Source organism: Oryctolagus cuniculus, chromosome 7 (genome assembly GCF_964237555.1).
Source record: "Oryctolagus cuniculus chromosome 7, mOryCun1.1, whole genome shotgun sequence".
In the NCBI taxonomy this organism is placed as follows: Eukaryota; Metazoa; Chordata; class Mammalia; order Lagomorpha; family Leporidae; genus Oryctolagus; species Oryctolagus cuniculus.
In genome coordinates this window covers 94,739,918-94,758,227 of record NC_091438.1, presented here as the reverse complement: position 1 = coordinate 94,758,227, position 18,310 = coordinate 94,739,918, and the positions used below count along the sequence as shown (strand labels likewise).

At 38.7% G+C, this 18,310-nt stretch overlaps 1 protein-coding gene across 5 annotated transcripts in view; it reads right to left on the bottom strand.

Moving 5' to 3' along the window:
- Window positions 1–18,310, bottom strand: part of PIGK (phosphatidylinositol glycan anchor biosynthesis class K) — a 184,559-nt gene that overhangs the window by 27,547 nt on the left and 138,702 nt on the right. For 2 of the 5 annotated variants that reach the window (XR_011390649.1, XR_011390650.1), the window contains exon 11: window positions 3,195–3,395. The exons of 1 other annotated variant lie outside the window; for it this stretch is intronic. Coding sequence is in view for 2 of the 4 variants with exons in the window: in XM_051856345.2 (XP_051712305.1) it covers window positions 8,964–9,080 (117 nt within the window). In the remaining 2 variants the exon portion in view is untranslated. Of the gene's footprint in view, window positions 1–916; window positions 3,396–5,021; window positions 9,081–18,310 lie in introns of those variants that run through there. 2 more of the 5 variants (XM_051856342.2, XM_051856345.2) reach the window with 2 other exon arrangements.

Here is an 18,310-nt window from a genome sequence, read left to right as displayed (position 1 = left end):
CAGAGCATGTCATTTTATCCACCTGATAAGAACCTCCACTGCAGTGAATATTCTATGGTAGCATTGCATAGGACATACACCTTCACAATCTGTGACCATTCAGAGAAGGTTTGGAATAGAAAAAAGAAAATAGAAAAAGAAGAGTACCTATATGGGTGCCGGTTCAAGTCCTGGCTGCTCCACTTTTGATCCAGCTCTCTGCTATGGCCTGGGAAAACAGTGGCAGAAGGCTCAAGTGCTTGGGACCCTGCACCCACATGGGAGACCCAGAAGAATCTCCTGGCTCCTGGCTTCAGATCAATGCAGCTCCGGGCGTTGCGGTCATCTGGGAAGTGAACCAGGAGATAGAAGATCTCTCTGTCTCTTTCTGCCTCTCCTTCTCTGTGTAACTCTTTCAAATAAATTTTAAAAAAAAATTTTTTTTAAGGAAAGTTGGCTGCCAATGATGCAAAACAAATGTGGAAATCATAGATCAGGAAGAGCATATCCAAAGAGAGTGCAGAATTTGAAGTTTGGAAAATAACTGCAGAATATCTGGAGTGGGCTACTGAACAGAAGCACTTGGAAGACTGGAAAGGAGGTGCTAAGTGCAGAAAAACTAGGAAGATACCAAGATCATGAAGGCAGGGGAAATATTCTTTTAAGTTAATCTATTTAAGAGACAGATAGATACAAAGTCAGACAGGGAGTCTGCAACTGCTGGTCATCCCACAATGCTTGAGACAACCACAGGGCTGAAGCCAAGAGCTGGGAACTCAATGTGTCTCCCACTTGGGTAGCAGGAGCCAATCAGTGCTGCTTCCCAGTATCTGCATTTGCAGGAAGCTGGAGTCAAGAACTGAACCCAGGCACTCCACTGTGAGATGTGGGCATTTTAGCTACTAGGCTGAATGTCTGCTTTCTGGAGAGGGAAGTTTTTCTTTCTTTTTTTTTTTTTTTTTTTTTAAGATGTTTATTTATTTGACAGGTAGAGTTACAGACAGTGAGAGAGAGAAAGGTCTTCCTTCCATTGGTTCACTTCCCCAAATGGCTGCAATGACTGGAACTGTGCCATTCCAAAGGCAGCAGCCAGGAGCCAGGAGCCAGGAGCCAGGAGCTTCCTCCGCGTCTCCCACACGGGTGCAGGGGCCCAAGCACCTGAGCCATCCTCCACTGCACTCCCAGGCCACAGTAGAGAGCTGGTCTGGAAGAGGAGCAACCAGGACTAAAACCCGGTGTCCATATGGAATGCCAGGGCCGCAGGCGGAGGATTAACCTAGTACGCTGAGGCGCCAGCCCCTTGGAGAGGGAAGTTTTTCTAAAAGTGGGATTTGTTGTGAGTGCTTTGTGCTCATGTACCATACTGAAGTGACTGATGTTGAATCCTGGCTCCGTTTCCAACTCTAACTTCCTGCTAATGCACACTGTGAGAGGCAGGAAGTGATGGCTCAAGTGGTGGCTTTCCCTGCCACCCACATGGGAGACACAGATTGAGAACCAGGCTCCTGGTTTAAACCTGGCCCAGTCCTGCTCTTGCAGGCAATTTGGAAGTGAACCAGTATGGATGAACTCTTTCTGTTTCTGTCTGCCTGCCTTTCAAGTAAATTAAAAATGAATAAAACAAAAGTGGAAAGGATAGAAAGAAAATTTTACATTATATTTGGCAAAGAGAGAGTCGCTGTTATCAGCAAAGAGAATAGCTTCAGGGGAGTGGTAGGAGCGAAGCTAAATTGCAGAGTGTTCACAATGAAGGCAAGGCAGGAAGGCTCAGGCAGTGAACCTGGCCCCCTCATTTAAAATAATAGCTTTGAAACAAAGTAGAACAGAGCCCTGCAAAGCATTCAGAAGAGAACATGGGTTTTTTTTTTTTAATTTTAAGATGAAGATTTAAACATCATAAAATATAAGGGAAAGCAGTTCTATGCAAAGAAGAAATTGATGGAAGAAATGAGATGATTGTATATCAGTGATAAGATTCCAGAAGAAGGAACGGGACCAGTGACTATAGCTGGAGGGTTGTCCACTCCTTTGAGTCCAAAGCAGAAGGGTAGAGGTGGGATGGGAGAAAATAAGACGTAATTATGTAGAAGATAGAGCTGGAAGTCAAACTGGTTATCTTTCCTAATTTAATTTTCCGATTACAAAGCAAAGCTTTATGATGATAGGAAGAACTGAGTTGGAGGGACAAGAAAATTGAAAAAAATTGAAACAATGGCAGAAAATGGAGAAGGGAAAAAATAAATATAATTTGGTTGTCTTTAAACCATCATTCAAATTTCACTTCCAACTACACATGCTCTCTGACCCTTCACTAATAAATATTGGTAACTTTCATGTACATAGAAATTATTAAAAAGCAGTTTCTCTTTAAACTTCCTATCCATTTTTAAAAAAGATTTATTATTTATTTATTTGGGAGGTAGAGTTACACACTGAGAGGGACAGAGAGGTCTTCCTTCTGCTGGTTCACTCACCAAATGGCTGCCACTGCAGGAGCTGAGATGATCCAAAACCAGGAGGCAGGAGCCTCCACCGGGTCTCCCACGTGGGTGCAGGGGCCCAAGGACTTGGGCCACCTTCCACTGCTTTTCCAGGCCACAGCAGAGAGCTGGATCAGAAGAGGAGCAGCCAGGACACGAATCGGTGCCCAAATGGGATGCAGGAACCTCAGGCAGAGGCTTAGCCACAGTGCCAGCCCCTATCATATACCTCTTAAATGGCACTTGTCATTTCCTGCTAAGTTCTTTTTTCATATATGTCTTTCTAGAATCAATTTGTGACTTTTTAGGAACAATCGTGTTTATATTCACTCATAAGCATCTACTACAGTGGAAACACATTTTTTCAAAAAAAAATTATTTTATTTATTTGAAATGCAGAGCAACATTGATGGAGGAATGGATCTTCCATCCACTGGTTCACTTTCCAGATGACCACAATGGCTGGGTTGGACCTGCCAAAGTTGGGAGTCAGGAATTCCATCCAGGAGCCCAAGTACTTGGGACATCTTCGCTGCTTTCCCAGGTGTATTAGCAGGGAGCTGGATCAAAAGCAGAAGAGCCGGGACTCACACTGCTCCCCTAAGGGATGCCAGAGTCACAGCAGCTTAACCTACTATGCCACATTGCTAGCATCTAGAGTAGGCAACACATTAAGAGTGTTACAACAAACCACTCTATACCAGTGGGGCAAATAACCCTTTCTGTCATTATTACCTCTCACACTTCTGGGGATCTTCCAAGTGGTTCACACTTAGGAACCTCCCTTGTGGCTGCAGTCAGGAAGTCAGGAATCTCCTCTTGCATCCATGGAGCCTGATGCTGGCTCTTACATCACTGGGCTGTCCTCCAAACGTGCCTTCTCCAGGTGGGTTGGGCTTCATCTGGGGATGGTGGCTGCATTCCAAGAGCAGTATGCTGAGAAAGAGTAAGGCAGATGCTCTATCTCCTTGTATGGCCTACCCTCTGAAATCATGCAGTCTTATTCTGTCATATTTCACTTATCAAACTAAGTTACTAATATCAGCCCACATTCAAGGGGAGAGGAATTTACCCTCACCTCTTGAAGTATCGAAGAAGTTGCAGACACTACACACAATAAATGCTAACCAGATGCCTGTTTTAAGTATTTATCACATTTTGAATAAGTCTCAGAAGGAACAACAACAACAAAAAAAATGAGAAGGGTACATAGTCTTAAAAGGTCTGAGTAGAAGCTGGTAATGATGCCTGAGTAAATTAACATATAAAATATGCTACCCATGGCTGTTTTGTTGTACAAACGAGTGTTTTCAATCTTCTTTTAAAATCTCTTTTTAGGAGATAAAATTGAACTATTGAGTCTAGGAAGGTATAATAGATCCATGTTCCTCCTACTTTCAAATGCATTCAAATTACATGGGAATATGGTTAAAATGCAGATTCTCATTCACAGATGGGGCCTGGCAGTCTGCATTTTAAAGAGTTTTAGATGATGCTACAGATGCTGGGATTTACAGGGCCACCTGTTGAATAGCAAATTAGAAGAAAGTAAGAGTGACTGCCTAGCTCCTGTTCTCTCTCTCTTCCCCATGTCAACAGAGATCTTTATGTGCTTACAAGTCCTTGGCCATCTGACAAAGTATGAGGTAAATTGGTTCTTCCACAAGATTTTGTAACTGGGATTAAAGGAAGACAGTAATTGTTCTCATGGTAGAAGAATGAGCTCTGAGGCTCTGCAGTCACCAGCCACACGACGCAAAAAGACAGTTTCCAGGAGGGATCAAGGCAGAATGAAAAGAATCCAGGTGACATTTCAACTCCTGAAGAGGTGCAGACCAAGCCCAGTCCCACAAGAATTTTACATGAGGTAACATAATACCTCTGCAGCGAATTCCCTGTTGGACTGCCTTTGCTCTACATGAGTTTTTATCATTTGAAACTTAAAAAGTTCCAACACTGGGAAAAGAGAGGTTTCTTCCTGAAGTACAGAATCCACTCTTTGGGAACCAGGATTATTATCCAGACTTTTGGGGTTTGGGAATGAGGATGTACCAAGCTATAGGCTATAGAGACATTAGAAAACTACAGCTAAAACAGGAAAAAAAAATCCAGGAAAGGCAAAAAAGTCTGGAGCGGAATTGTTGGATAACACTGAACAAAAATGAAAATAAACTGTCATACAAAAATGTTGTTTGCTAAGAACAGAAGTGAATTGTTCAATCTAGGAGAAGTAAAGCTAACACTCTTGAAGAAGCAAGCAGCCCTGAATAAAGGTTAAAGCAAGACAGGAAGGTAGGTAGGAAGGTAGGTTCCCACTCAGCGATGAACAAAACATTGGCCATGTCCTAAACAGGACATACTGCCTGCTGTAATGTACGAAATTTACCTCTACATCCTCATGCCACTGTCCCTGAACTTCTAGCACAGCCAGAACTGAATGTGGATCATATCCTAGGGCTGCCACAAGCAGACTCTATGACACAGGCAAATCTGAAAGTTTTCTTGACTCTGAGACCGCAAGCAGCATAGGTAAGACAAAAATGACAGTATAATCTTTCCATATTTGGAGTTCATGAATTTTTAATAGCCTATTTCTTGGTTACACCTCCATTTATATCAATCCCATTATCCTATAGTTGACAAAGTTAAATCTAGCCAAATAGCTTATAATACATTTCTACAACAATAAATTTTTGTACCCCTAACCCTCTCCTCTCTCCCTCTCCCCCCCCCAAAAAAAACCAGCCTGATTATCACCAAGATGTGTTGGCCATGAACTGAAAAGTTTTCCAATTTAAGCAGCAGGTACATGTGTAGGTAGGGAAAGTAGCAACAAAACCACTTTCTTTGTGGCAAATGCTCTGAAGTTTGAGATGTGACAATGAAACAATAAAGTTGATTCCAAGAAGCAAAAATGGACACAGATCTCATTATCTTATAGCCATACCTTATAGTATGCTTATAAAATATTTCTTAAGTTAAAACAGTGTCTACTACAGATGGGACTAATTTTGGTAAAATCCACCAAAAAACGTTCTATGTTAATACAATATTTGTTGTGAATATTTTGGAAACATGAGTCGAAATTTCAAATGATGATTCCCACAGTAACTGTAACTCTGCTATAGAACATACATAATGGAAGAAGTGTTATCAATATATACCATAGTAGAAAATACTCAGTAAGCAGAAACAAGCTAAGTTATGCTTGTCGTGGGAGTCATCATTTCCAAGCAGCTGAGAATATATAAAAATTGAAACCATAAATACATGCATTATTTTTGTTTTTAATTCTAATTTTCCTTGATCCATTGTAATCAGCTTTGCATGCAAACTACATTTTCCTTTCATAAGCTGCAAATGAATATCTTTTGTAATTTTAAAATCCATATCATTGGGTTTCTTGTTTGCCTTCAGATTGCCTTTGCAGGATGGTATCATTACACCTTGTCCCTCTCTGAAATGTCAGAACAGGTTTTCTGGGGTCCATTTATACACATCTTGTCTCCCTGAAGGATACCATTGAGGAGGAGAAAAAGAATACCGAGAAGAACAAGAGACACATTGAGTGGCTTAGAAAGCTAAAGAAGTGCTACATGAAGAGGGACACTATCACCGTTAACCCCCCCCCCCCGCCCCAGGCATCTTCCCACACGGATATAATATCAGCATGTATTTCTGATTTCCAAAGTGTTTAGTCATAACATTATCTCATCAGATCCTCAGCACAACACTGACAAAGGCAAAAAAGCAAACATCTTCCCATTGTTTAGCTCACTGTGACTCCAGCAGAATGCATTTAATGATGTGCTTTTATGTAATCATTTAAACTCTAGGCCATTTAATTGCACTTAAAATATTCCCGTGCAGAGGATTTGCTTATTACTGAAGACAGAATATACCTTATGTGAAAAGATTATGGTCATGGGCTAAACATTTAACATATTTTAAGCCTTTTGCTTTAACTATATTCTGAAAATTCAATAATGAAACAGAGAAAAAATAATTGCCCTTTGAAGTCCTGCCTAGGCAAAATTAATCCTGTATATTATATCCAGTATTACTTTTCCCAGTTTGGTTTTAAGTAAGAAAGGCACCTTCTAACAACCTCGAAGGAGGAATTCTTTTACTTTCCAACAGTCTTTACCATCAGGGTATGCTTCATTTTATTCTAGCTAAATCACTTTGGCTCATGAAAATCATAATTCCTTTACTTCTCTAAATCGCTCCACTCCACCATAGTATTCACGACCTTAAGTAAGTGACTGGAAGATGACATGGCCAGTCTTTTTGTCTGTTAATGCTACTGTGACCAGGCTATTCAAATAGGTACAAAAAAATTCTCCCCTATACAATCAGATAAAGTTGTCTTGCTTCATTTACATGAGATCTTCAAAAAGTTGGTGGAAAATGCACATTATCTTCTTGTATGGTACACCAATAAAATAAATAATTCAAGTGAAGATTTAGAACTAATGAAAGCCTCTATCATTCGCTCTAAGGGAGATACACATATTCAATCCCTCGTCTGTGAAAAAGTCTGACCATTTTGCATGTTATTAAAGGACAATATTTTAAGTGCTAAAAGGAAAACAAATTATTTACTAAATGAATGAAGTTTCTACACCTTAAATGAAAAGTTTCTGTGGAAAAATAGAACACTATCTAGAGCAAAGGAAATTAACTCCATTGTTAATATAACCAGAGGCATTCATCCTGTAATCAATGTTAAAGTTTAAAAAAAAAAAAAGTACACTTTTTTAGCTTTGAATGATTAATGATTTTAAAACAAATAAAAGTCCATTTAGTTTTAAAAAAAAAGGGAAATTCTAAGTAATATTGCTTTTAGGAGCTTTTACGGTGGTGGATGAGTTGTTCTTGACGTTATCTACCATTATAAGACAGATAACCACAATGAATAAAGATGAACACATAAGTTCTTGGATAAAATAGGTAAAACACATATAAAGGTTTTCCTCGAGACAAGAGAACTGAGCATTCAGCCCTTTCCCTCTTCACATGCAAAAATTTAAAAAGAAATCACAATCAGAAAGCAGAATCTCAATAACATATCCATGGGAAAGATGTGAAGCTGGCTGTTAGGCTTAAAAATTGAAAGGACTTAATGCCTGTGTAACCCATTAGTCAAATGTGAAGACACGCAGCTCACTAGGCTAATCCTCCGCCTAGCGGCGCCGGCACACCGGGTTCTAGTCCCGGTTGGGGCGCCGGATTCTGTCCCGGTTGCCCCTCTTCCAGGCCAGCTCTCTGCTGTGGCCAGGGAGTGCAGTGGAGGATGGCCCAGGTGCTCGGGCCCTGCACCCCATGGGAGACCAGGAAAAGCACCTGGCTCCTGGCTCCTGGCTCCTGCCATCGGATCAGCGCGGTGCGCCGGCCGCAGCGTGCTGGCCGCGGCAGCCATTGGAGGGTGAACCAACGGCAAAAGGAAGACCTTTCTCTCTGTCTCTCTCTCTCACTGTCCACTCTGCCTGTCAAAAAAAAAAAAAAAAAAAAAAATGTGAAGACAGAGTTAAGTAGGTCACCCATTTTATGGGATTGTTTTCAGGCAAAGTACAGATCCTGCCAGTAGGCAAGATTTATCTTAAACAAAATGAAATAAAAGTTTTTGCTGGATGTCTGTTTCAAGTGAGAAACTGAGAAGGAGGTGACCAATTCTGAAAGATTATAACACTTAGAAGTCAAAAATAATGGAGTATGCTTCTGTTGAGCAATCAATATGTAAAATTCCCAACAGCTACAAAGTCACAGATACACTGACCACAAACAAGGTACTGGAGACTGTCAGTGACATAGATTAAGAAATCAATTTGTTAATCTTATAATTAAAGCTACAGAATTCTATGAGTGACTGAAAGTAACATGTTAATAGGTTCATACATTAAAGAATCAATCAAAGGAAAACTTCGGGAACAAGGTCAGTAGTCCAACAGTCTAAGGCTGTCAAATAAAGGACTACACACTCATATAACAGGTATTATGCAGCAGTTCACAAGGCTTTCTTGAATATCCAATGAAAGGGAAACATTATATATAGTAAAATGAAAAAGGATAAATTATAAAAGTGGTTTCCTGTATGATCTCCACTTGGGGAAAATAAGTGCAAAATAAAAAGACCAGGAGGACACATAAGAAATTATTTAAAAAGTTGCTTCTATCAGAATTTCATGACTTCACAATTTTTTCTTTTTTGAATAAACAGGAGATATAGGGAAATTGTTATTCTAAAAAAATCAATCAGTACATTCCCATTTCTCTGCCCCAGTTGTTTTTATAACACACAAAATAAAGTTGAAATATAATTGGTGCCATTAAGCAACTGCATTAACAATTATTTTTCTTTTAGTTATCAACAGCTTATTTAAATTTAGTTTCTTTATAGTTTTCTCCAATTCATGCAAAGAGAATTGTATCTTTAAAATCATATGACAGAAATTTTTATCCAAGGTTGTAGTCTTCCATGCTTTCTTCTTCATCTATCAAAGTCTAAAAAATGAACTTCATATGCTTGATTCCATAAGTTTTGAAGAAAACCATGATAATGAGTGCCCATAATCCAAGAATAAAACCTCCAGGAGGATGCCAATCTTTCAACTTTGGTTTCTGCAAAACAAAAGTAACAATAGGTTTATAATTCAGTAATCAATAAAGCAAAAACTGATGAAAAAGAGAAATTTCACAGGTTGTGTTTTTAATTTAGCCAGATTATATGTACTAGAATAACAACAATGGTAAAGGCTTCCAACAGGATATATATCCCACAGGGTATATCAGATTCTAACAAAGATCCCCTTCAGCTTATATTTAGTTTTCTCAAAGGGGCCTTCTCTGACTATCCAATCCAACCAGATTTCCTTATTAAGTTACTCAGTAACTTAATCATCCTCCTCACTTTGAATTTGTATATTCATTTGTCAGTTTTATCCATCTCTCCTACTGGATTATAACTCTTTCAAATTCATCTTGTTATATCCCATAACTACCTGCCACAGTAGCAGGCACACAGGAGACATTCAATGTGTCATACCAAATAAATCAACAGAAAAACAAATGCTACCCAATTCCATTTATTAAATTACCCAACAAATATTTGTGTTAGGGGCCAGTGCCTTTGGCTGTATTTCTTCCTTGAGGCAGAATGCTCTTTATCCCATTTTGTCTATTCAAAAGTAACTAACTCAAATACCAACTCCTTTAGATTTTTTCAAGCTGTTATATTATTTTCTTGGCACCCGATATATAATTTCTTCTACTGTTACTACTAACATTGAATTTGTTTTACCATTCATATCCCTGAAAAATTCCTGGAGCCCAAGCCTGAGTCCATTTTGCATCCCTTATTTCACTCCTATCCCCCAGCCAAATGCCTTGAATGTTTTCTTATTCAGCAAGGACCCATCTTCTCCATTTCAACAGTTACATTGTGCTCCAGTATCTATAGACTTGTGACTATGATCTCTTTAGGAATATACTTACCGAATTATTGTTCAAGATTCTAAGAATATTTATGATAGAAGAATCATATTTGAAAGTAGATTAAAAAGAGAAACTGTAATCTAAAATTTGCTTTAGTTACTATGTCTAACTTTCATCAACGCAAAATTAACTTGTTAAACTAAAGAAAGCTACCTTAATATTTTAATTTTTTAGAAGGTTTATTTATTCATTTAAGAGGTAGAGTTACAGACAGAAAGACAGAGACAGAGAGAGAGGCCTTAAATCCACTGGCTTACTCCCCAAATGGCTGCAACAGCTGGAGCTGGGCCAATCCAAAGCCAGAGCCAGGAGCTTTTTCCAGGTCTCCCTATGGGTGCAGGGGCCCAAGCAGTTGGGTCATCTTTTGCTGATTTCCCAGGCCATCAGAAGGAAGCTGGATTGAGAGTAGAGCAGCCGGGACTCAATCCGGTGCCCATTGAGATGCTGGTGCTGCAGGTGAAGGCTTAACCTACTATTCCACAGCATCGGTCCCTAATATTTTAATTTGAATCATGATGCTAGAATTATAGGAACTTCTAATCAAATGCTTGATATGATCTGAGCTAACAATATCATTTGCCAAGGTTGTATTCTATCTTCATTTCTATACCCATTTTCACTCTCTACCTCTCCTCTTCCAGAAAACTCCCCCAAATATTGCTCCATTATATGAAATCTGATTTTCCTTGTGTTACTTCCCATCAAAGGTCTGCAATGGCTTCTGACTACACACATAATGATGATGATAAAAATTCCTGCTCTCTGTCTTACTAGATGATCAATTCAGCAGTTTTCAAACCAATTAAACAGCAAAACTCTTGGAAGTCTCAGTGCTCTTTGTACAACTGTGAAACGTTATGATTTAATTATAGTAAGAATTCCAGACTAACATTAAACATAGTTACATTAGAAATAAGTAATGTAAATACAAATATCACAAGCATATATCAATGAAAAAACAAGCAGGTGCACTAAACATGACTGACTACTACTGGGTTTTGTCCCACTTATTTTCTAATAGTGAATATAAAAGGGTCATACCAGGGGATTCCAATTCAATACCATCAAGGTGGCATGTACCAATGCCATCTCACTAGTCCCAGTGATCAATTTCTGTTCACAATTGATCATAATGATAGGAATAAGAACCAAAGGGATCACATAAACATGACTAGTGTCTGCGAATACTAGCTGATAGAATAAAAAAGGGAGAGAATGATCCAACATGGGAAGTGAGATACACAGCAGACCCGTAGAATGGCAGATGTCCTAAACAGCACTCTGGCCTCATAATCAGCCCTTAAGGCATGCGGATCTGGCTGAAAAGCCCATGAGACTATTTCAGGCATGGAAAGCCAAGACACTCTGGGGGGAAAAAAAAAAAAACTAAATGAAAGATCCCCGCGAGTGAGATCCCAGTGGAAAGAACGGGTCATCCAAGAAGGAGGTACCTTTCTCTGAAGGGAGGAGAGAACTTCCACTTTGACCATGGCCTTGTCTAAATATGATCAGAGTCGGTGAACTCAGGGGGCTTCCATAGCCTTGGCAGCTCATGACAAGAGCCTAGGGTGATTACTGATGCCATAAACAGGAGTGTCAATTTGTTAAGTCAACAACAGGAGTCACTGTGCACTTACTCCTCATGTAGGATCTCTGTCCTTAGTGTGCTGTACACTGAGATTTAATGCTATAACTAGTACTCAAAACAGTATTTTTCACTTTATGTTTCTGTGTGGGAGCAAACTGTTGAAATCTTTACTTAATGTATGTTAAACTGATCTTCTGTATATAAAGAGAAATGAAAATGAATCTTGATGTGAATGGAAGGGGAGAGGGAGTGGGAAAGGGGAGGGCTGCGGGTGGGAGGGACGTTATGGGGGGGGGAAGTCATTATAATCCATAAGCTGTACTTTGGAAATTTATATTCATTAAATAAAAGTAAAAAAAAAAAAAAGAAAAGAAAAAACAAGCAGGTGCACTAAACATGACTGACTACTACTGGGTTTTGTCCCACTTATTTTCTAATAGTGATATAAAAGGGTCAAAAATAGCTTAAGCCTAAAAATTATTTTTCCACAAACTGGGAAAAGATCAGCACTATTTGTAACTAGTAGCAGCACACTGTTACAGGACACCCTGCAGATGTTCCCTGGGTGCCCAATTCATGAGCACTAACTTCCTGGTTAAGGACAAACGATTCTGACCCCCCCCACCCAACCCCTCCCCCCACAACTATATTATTACAGAAGAAAAGTGAAATAAATATTGTTAAAATGTGGCATTAAACTCTTAACTGGGGATAACAGGCTATAGACAATTGTTTTATAAATCAAATTAATGACCATCAGTGCTAAAAGAGTCCAGAAAGTGTTTAAACCAAGTTATATTAAAAAAAAAGTGAAGATCATTTAAGCTCTATTACTCATTAAAGTACATAACAATCAAGTAGTTAATATTAAGTCTCATTTCTACAGCTTTAGGAACTCAAGTTAACTTTCTGATGAAATGGATTCCCTGAGTTTGTAATTCTACCATTAGGTTTTAAACTTAACAGCCAGCAACACTTGCCAGAGATAAGACAACTAAGGAAAAAAACACCACCTTTGAAAGTAACTACCATTTCTCCAAAGATGCAGCAATTAGCCCTAGCCGCTTTGTGATCTGTCATTCCTAGGGCCAGCTGGCTGGCTCAGAGAATTCTGGAGGCACCACTTTCTGGTCCTTTAACCTCCTGAACAGGAGGCATGCATGCCACATCGAGACTACCAATGGCCAGATGAGGGTCAAAGATAAAAGCAAAGCACTAGAGCCGTAGTTCTCAACAGCAAACTTCATAAATAATAATGAAAGATTACACACACACACACACACACATATACACACAATTATTTCACAACTATAATAGGATAGTATATTAATTCACATTATAATACTGCATAAGATAACAAAAGCAGCAGATCTTGGCCTTTCAAAAATGCTATTTGCAACTGTTGTGTTTCTTTGTTGTACACTCATCAGATCTTTTTTTGAGTACCAAAAAAAATACAAAATGCATTACTAATTAAACATAATTTAGACTCAGTTTAAGAGGGCATATGATTAGAATCCCCCAGTGCAGCTCTCCCTATCTTCTCATCACTGTCCATACAAAGGCAACAGCACCTCCACCAGAATTAAGCTAACCTCTGATGAGAAATCTGTTTCACTATCTGAGTTTCAGAAACAGGTCTAGAAACAAATTAACGGTGGACTCAATTAATTTTCTTTCTTTCTTTTTTTTTTTTTAGTAGCACTTAACACTTTTTAATTTGCAAAGGAGAGGGATGGAAGGAGTAAAGGAGGGAGGAAAAGAGGGAGAGAGAAATGACACTGGAGAGAGGAGAGAAGGGAGGGGAGAGAGAAAGGACACTGGAAAGAGGAGAGAAGGGAGAGGAGAGAGAGAGAGAAACTGAGAAAAATCTTCCATCCATTGGTTCACTTCTCAAACGTCCACAATAGCCAGGACTGGGCCAGGCTGAAGCCAGAAGCCCAGAACTCCATCTGGATCTCTCCTTGGGGTGGCATGGATTCTACTAGTTGGACCATCACCAGCTGCCTCCCTGGGTACACATTAGAAGAAAGTTTGAATTGGAAGTGGATCCAGGACTTAAATGCAGGCATCCCAAGTGGCATTTTAACCGCTGCGCCAAATGCCCACCCTGCAAAATCCAGTTTTCTGATTGGTACAACCCAGGCAGATGAATGCTCTGCTCTGTGAAACATAATAATTCTACCAGCTGAGAAGGGAACTTAACTTTGCTTTCTCTTTCCACCAGCTGTTTAAGAGACAATGTGTTTATGTAGTGGAAGGATGGCACTATGAGGCAGCCAGAGTTCTATTGGTCATTCCCACTCCCCAGTGGCACATCTCTTTGTACATTCATTAAATGCAATTCCCAGTAAAGCAGACAAGAGGAGGTTCAACATCCACAAGAAAAACTCTGCAGAGAACAAAAATACAGGAAAATCCTTCTAGTAGTTCATGTTAATAAATACAGGTTTTCCATATACTTCACCATTTTAAAGTGTTCCCAAACCAAACATACATGGCATAAGATGATCTTAGTTTAGTTCAACAAAGTCACATTTGATGACATCCTGCATCACTGGGAACCATAAAATAATCTGTTCCTCAGATATAGAGTTAGGAAGGCATTCAACCCTAAGAGGGAAGTGAGCAGCAGCCACACATTCTGCTGGCAGATAAGATAATCAACAGCGTCTAAAGAAAAAGGAAAAATAAACAAAGGAGAGAGAAATTACGTGCTGAAGAAGCAGAGGAGATATGTCTGAATAGAATTCAATAAGGAACCAAAAGATAATTTCAGAAAAAATGTATTTGGCATGAATTCTAACAAAGTTGAATAAGCAATGAAAATAAAATAATGGTATAAAGAGAAAAGGAAATAATACACCAAGACAACAGGATGAGTTAAAAAGGGATTTGGGTGACATTATTTTATGATAACAACATTAAAACTCCCATTGATGAGGAACATAGTGTTCTGAGCACACCTCCAAATCCTTCAGTCACCCAGTTGTGTTAGATTGGTGGCAAATTTGGCCCCAATTTTCCACACTTCCCTGTGTCCATACCCTTTGCAAGGCAGCTTTAAAACTATTTTCATCAAGAGGTGGAGTTTATTCCCCAACCCCTTAAATCAGCTTGTAGGACTTCCTTGGGCCAAGTCAATAATGCAAGTCAATAATGCCACAGTTCCAAGTGTAGTCTCAAGAGGCTCTGTGTACTTCCGCTTTCACTCAGACCTCTGCCACCACCATGAGAAAAAGCCCAAGCTTCTGGAGGAAGAAACATTATATGGGGAAGAACAGAAGTCCCCTCAGTCAAAAACCAGCCAACCTCCATGAGGCCACCTAACTCATTTAAAGCTGAACCCAAATGAGTTGCCAAGCTGCACAATAGGAGCTAAATAAATGGCTGATACTTTAAGTCATTTAGTTTTATAGTTTTTTTTTTTAATGCATCAAAAGCTATGGAATACATCCACTCAGGTGACAATCTATGTGGAAAGAAGAACCCTGATCCTTTTCATCATAGGAAAACAGAAACAGTTCCCATTTATACACTTAGAGCTTCAGGTTTCTCCAACATTATTATAAACAAGAATAGCATAAAGGGCAGCTGATCAAAAGCCTTGTCTACCATGAACTTCTGTGGGGTGGTAGAGGTCTGTCAAGATAATCTCACTGACCCTCCCAGAATGAAAAATCAAGCCCCACAAAGTAAGGACTTCACAGCCACCTGTCACACTCAACCTGTACTTGGCACTGGATTCTGATGAAGCTGTTAAAATAAAACTCCTGCTCTACTGTCCTCTAGAGGTCAGTTTTGTGAATGTTCTTTGTCACCTTCCTCACTTAAGAGAGCTGCAATGCTGCTCACCTTTAGCTCTCCCTTAAATTCTTCCTGGAAAGACAGACCTCACCTGTTACCAGGTCAGGAACTGCTGTGGGGGAATCTGGAGACAAACTCACCTAGCTTCCTGCTATACTTCCTGCTCCCCAGGACAATCTAGATTTGAAGTGGGCTCCTTTCCTTCTTAAATCTACCAATTAGTGGCAATCAAATGTTGCTCCCTGCTGGAGAGATGAACATCTTTCAAGAGCTTAATGCACTTTACCTATGGCATATTTGCAAAGCAGTTAATCTAATCTCAGATAATTAAGGATGGTTTATTTCAACAGTGATTTTCATTTAATAGAAAGTTGATCATAATTTCTCCTTAACCATGATTTTAACTTTTCTGTGACAAGAATTCTGTTAACATTACTATTAATATGGGAAATATGTCTGATCAGTCCAGGCATAACTCAAATTTTAAAGTATGCAAGTTAAAATGGGGCACATTTTAATATTTGAAAAACTTCAATCTTATTAACTATAAAAACAGCACACTGGGGTTAACATTGTAGCTTAGGGTGCAAAGCTCATATGAGCACCAGTTTGTTTACTGGCTGCTCAGCTTTCCATCCAGCTCTTTGCTAACGGCCTGAGAAGAGCAGCAGAAGACCGACCAATAACTTGGGCCCTGTCTCCCACATGGGAAACCCAGATGAAGCTCCTGGCTCCTGGCTTCAGTCTGGCTCAGCCCTGGCCATTGCAGCCTCTTGGGGAATGAACCAATGGATGGAAGACCTCTCTCTCTGCAACTCTGACTTTCAAATAAATAAATAAATCCTAAAAAACAAACAAACAAAACAACGTATTAACTAATGCTTCCTCTATAAAATAAAAACAGTAAATAATAAGTCAATTTTTCAGGAAAAGTAATCCAATGACATGTTCAAAGACTTTAAAATGTTTATTTCTTCTCATTCCTAGGATCTGTAACACTTTCATGATATACATTAAGAAATTCAGAAATGTCGACAAGGATTTTGTACAAAGATTTTCTTTTCAGGGTTATGTATATAATAAAAAACAGGAAACAATCTATATGTATAATAGTAGTATGGATAACAGTATATATCTGCATATTAATCAGTCAGAAAATGTATTTAGGGATAGGCATTGGGCCTAGAGTTAAGACACCAGTTAACACACCTGCGACCCACATTACAGTGTCTAGATTTGAGTCCCAGCTTTAAAGTTCCCAACTCCAACTCCCTGAAAGGCAGCAGGGAATAGCTCAATAGTTCCTGTCATCCATGTGGGAGAAAAAGATTGAGTTTTTGGTTCCTGGCTTCAGCCTAATCCAAGCTCTGTCTACTGTGGGTATTTGGGAGTAAATTATCAGATGGAACTGCCCTCCATTTGTCTGCCTTTCAAATTAAAAAAAAAAAGAAAGGTTTACAAACAATTCTAATTATTTGAAAAGATGCTTATGCTAAAATAAAGATGCAATATGAATATGAAATTGATATTTACTTCTATAATATTCAAACTAGGGAAACACTGCAAAGTCTGTATTGTTTCTCTGAGAGAATTAGAATTACAGGTAACTCAATCTCTTTTGTATAATTATTCACACTTTTGAAAATGTTTTCTACAAAGGTATCTATTTCTTTAATTATTTTGGAGAAAAGGGGATAATATGTAGGAAAAATTTGTATTACAAGATTCCACCTGCAAGAATTTTCATTTATTCTCTCCCAAATTAGGAGATGCACTGCAGTAATACTGCTTAGTACTTGATATTCTAGTTTAAGAAGTAACATGAATAGCATGACAGCAACATAAAAAGTGCTTTTTCAGTATGTGTTTAATGATATTGCTACTGTATAACAATATAGTTATTTGAAAAGCTCCCATATACAACATTTCAGACATTCTACAATGATTTTACTTATAATAAGTGACAGATTGGTATAATTATTACATTCTGTAGTATAGTTATATTTGAGGTAACTTCATGTTAAGGCATATTTTGTTATTTCATTTGTGTCCACTGCAGCTTCTTACAAAATGACTGATTTTATGTAGTAAAGGTGCTCTGTTGACTACTATTAAATACATTCCCCTTTCTTTTTAACCTTTCACAATAACAGTTCCAATACAACGGTGAAAAGCATTCATAAAACACTGCAATGTGTCATGAGAAAACACTTAAAAGCTTAAGGGCTACCTCTTACCGAAATGCCTAATATTTCAAATTACAAAGATAGGTAGCTAAGCAACACACTGCACTTCCGATTATGAACAGCACTCCCTCTTCATGTCCCTAGGAGAATGCTACCACCTAATTCCAAGAGTTAACAGAGCATAGGTCTAAGTATGAAAATTATATGAAAAGAAGAACTGAAGATTTTTTAAATTGTATGCATTTATTAGTAAGCAAATAGAAAATCTCCAAGGTTTCAGTGAGACTATTTTCTTAAAGCATAATGAACGTATCAGTTCAGTTAAATTATATCTAAGGAAATAGAAAATTGTAAAGCGGTACATAATGTCTTATGGAAAACATTATGGAGATTCCACAAAAAAACTAGGAACAGAACTGCCTTGTGATCTGGCAATCCCACTGATACTTCCATTTTCTAAAGGAAATAAAATCAGTATCTTGAAGAAACATCCTCATTTGCAAATTTATTATAGCACTATCCACAATAGTCAGGACACGGAATCAACTGAGAGACATGGAATCAACTTAGGTGTCCCTTGATGGATAAGGATTAAGAAAATGGGTATGTAAAAACAAACAAAATACTACTCAGCCATAAAAAAAGAATGAAATTCTGTCATTTGACCAACAGGTCAGACTCAGAAGACCTCAAATGTTCTCACTTATATGGGGAAGCTAAAAAGTTGATCTCATAGAAATAGAGAATAGAAGAGTGGCTACCAGGGCCTGTCGAAT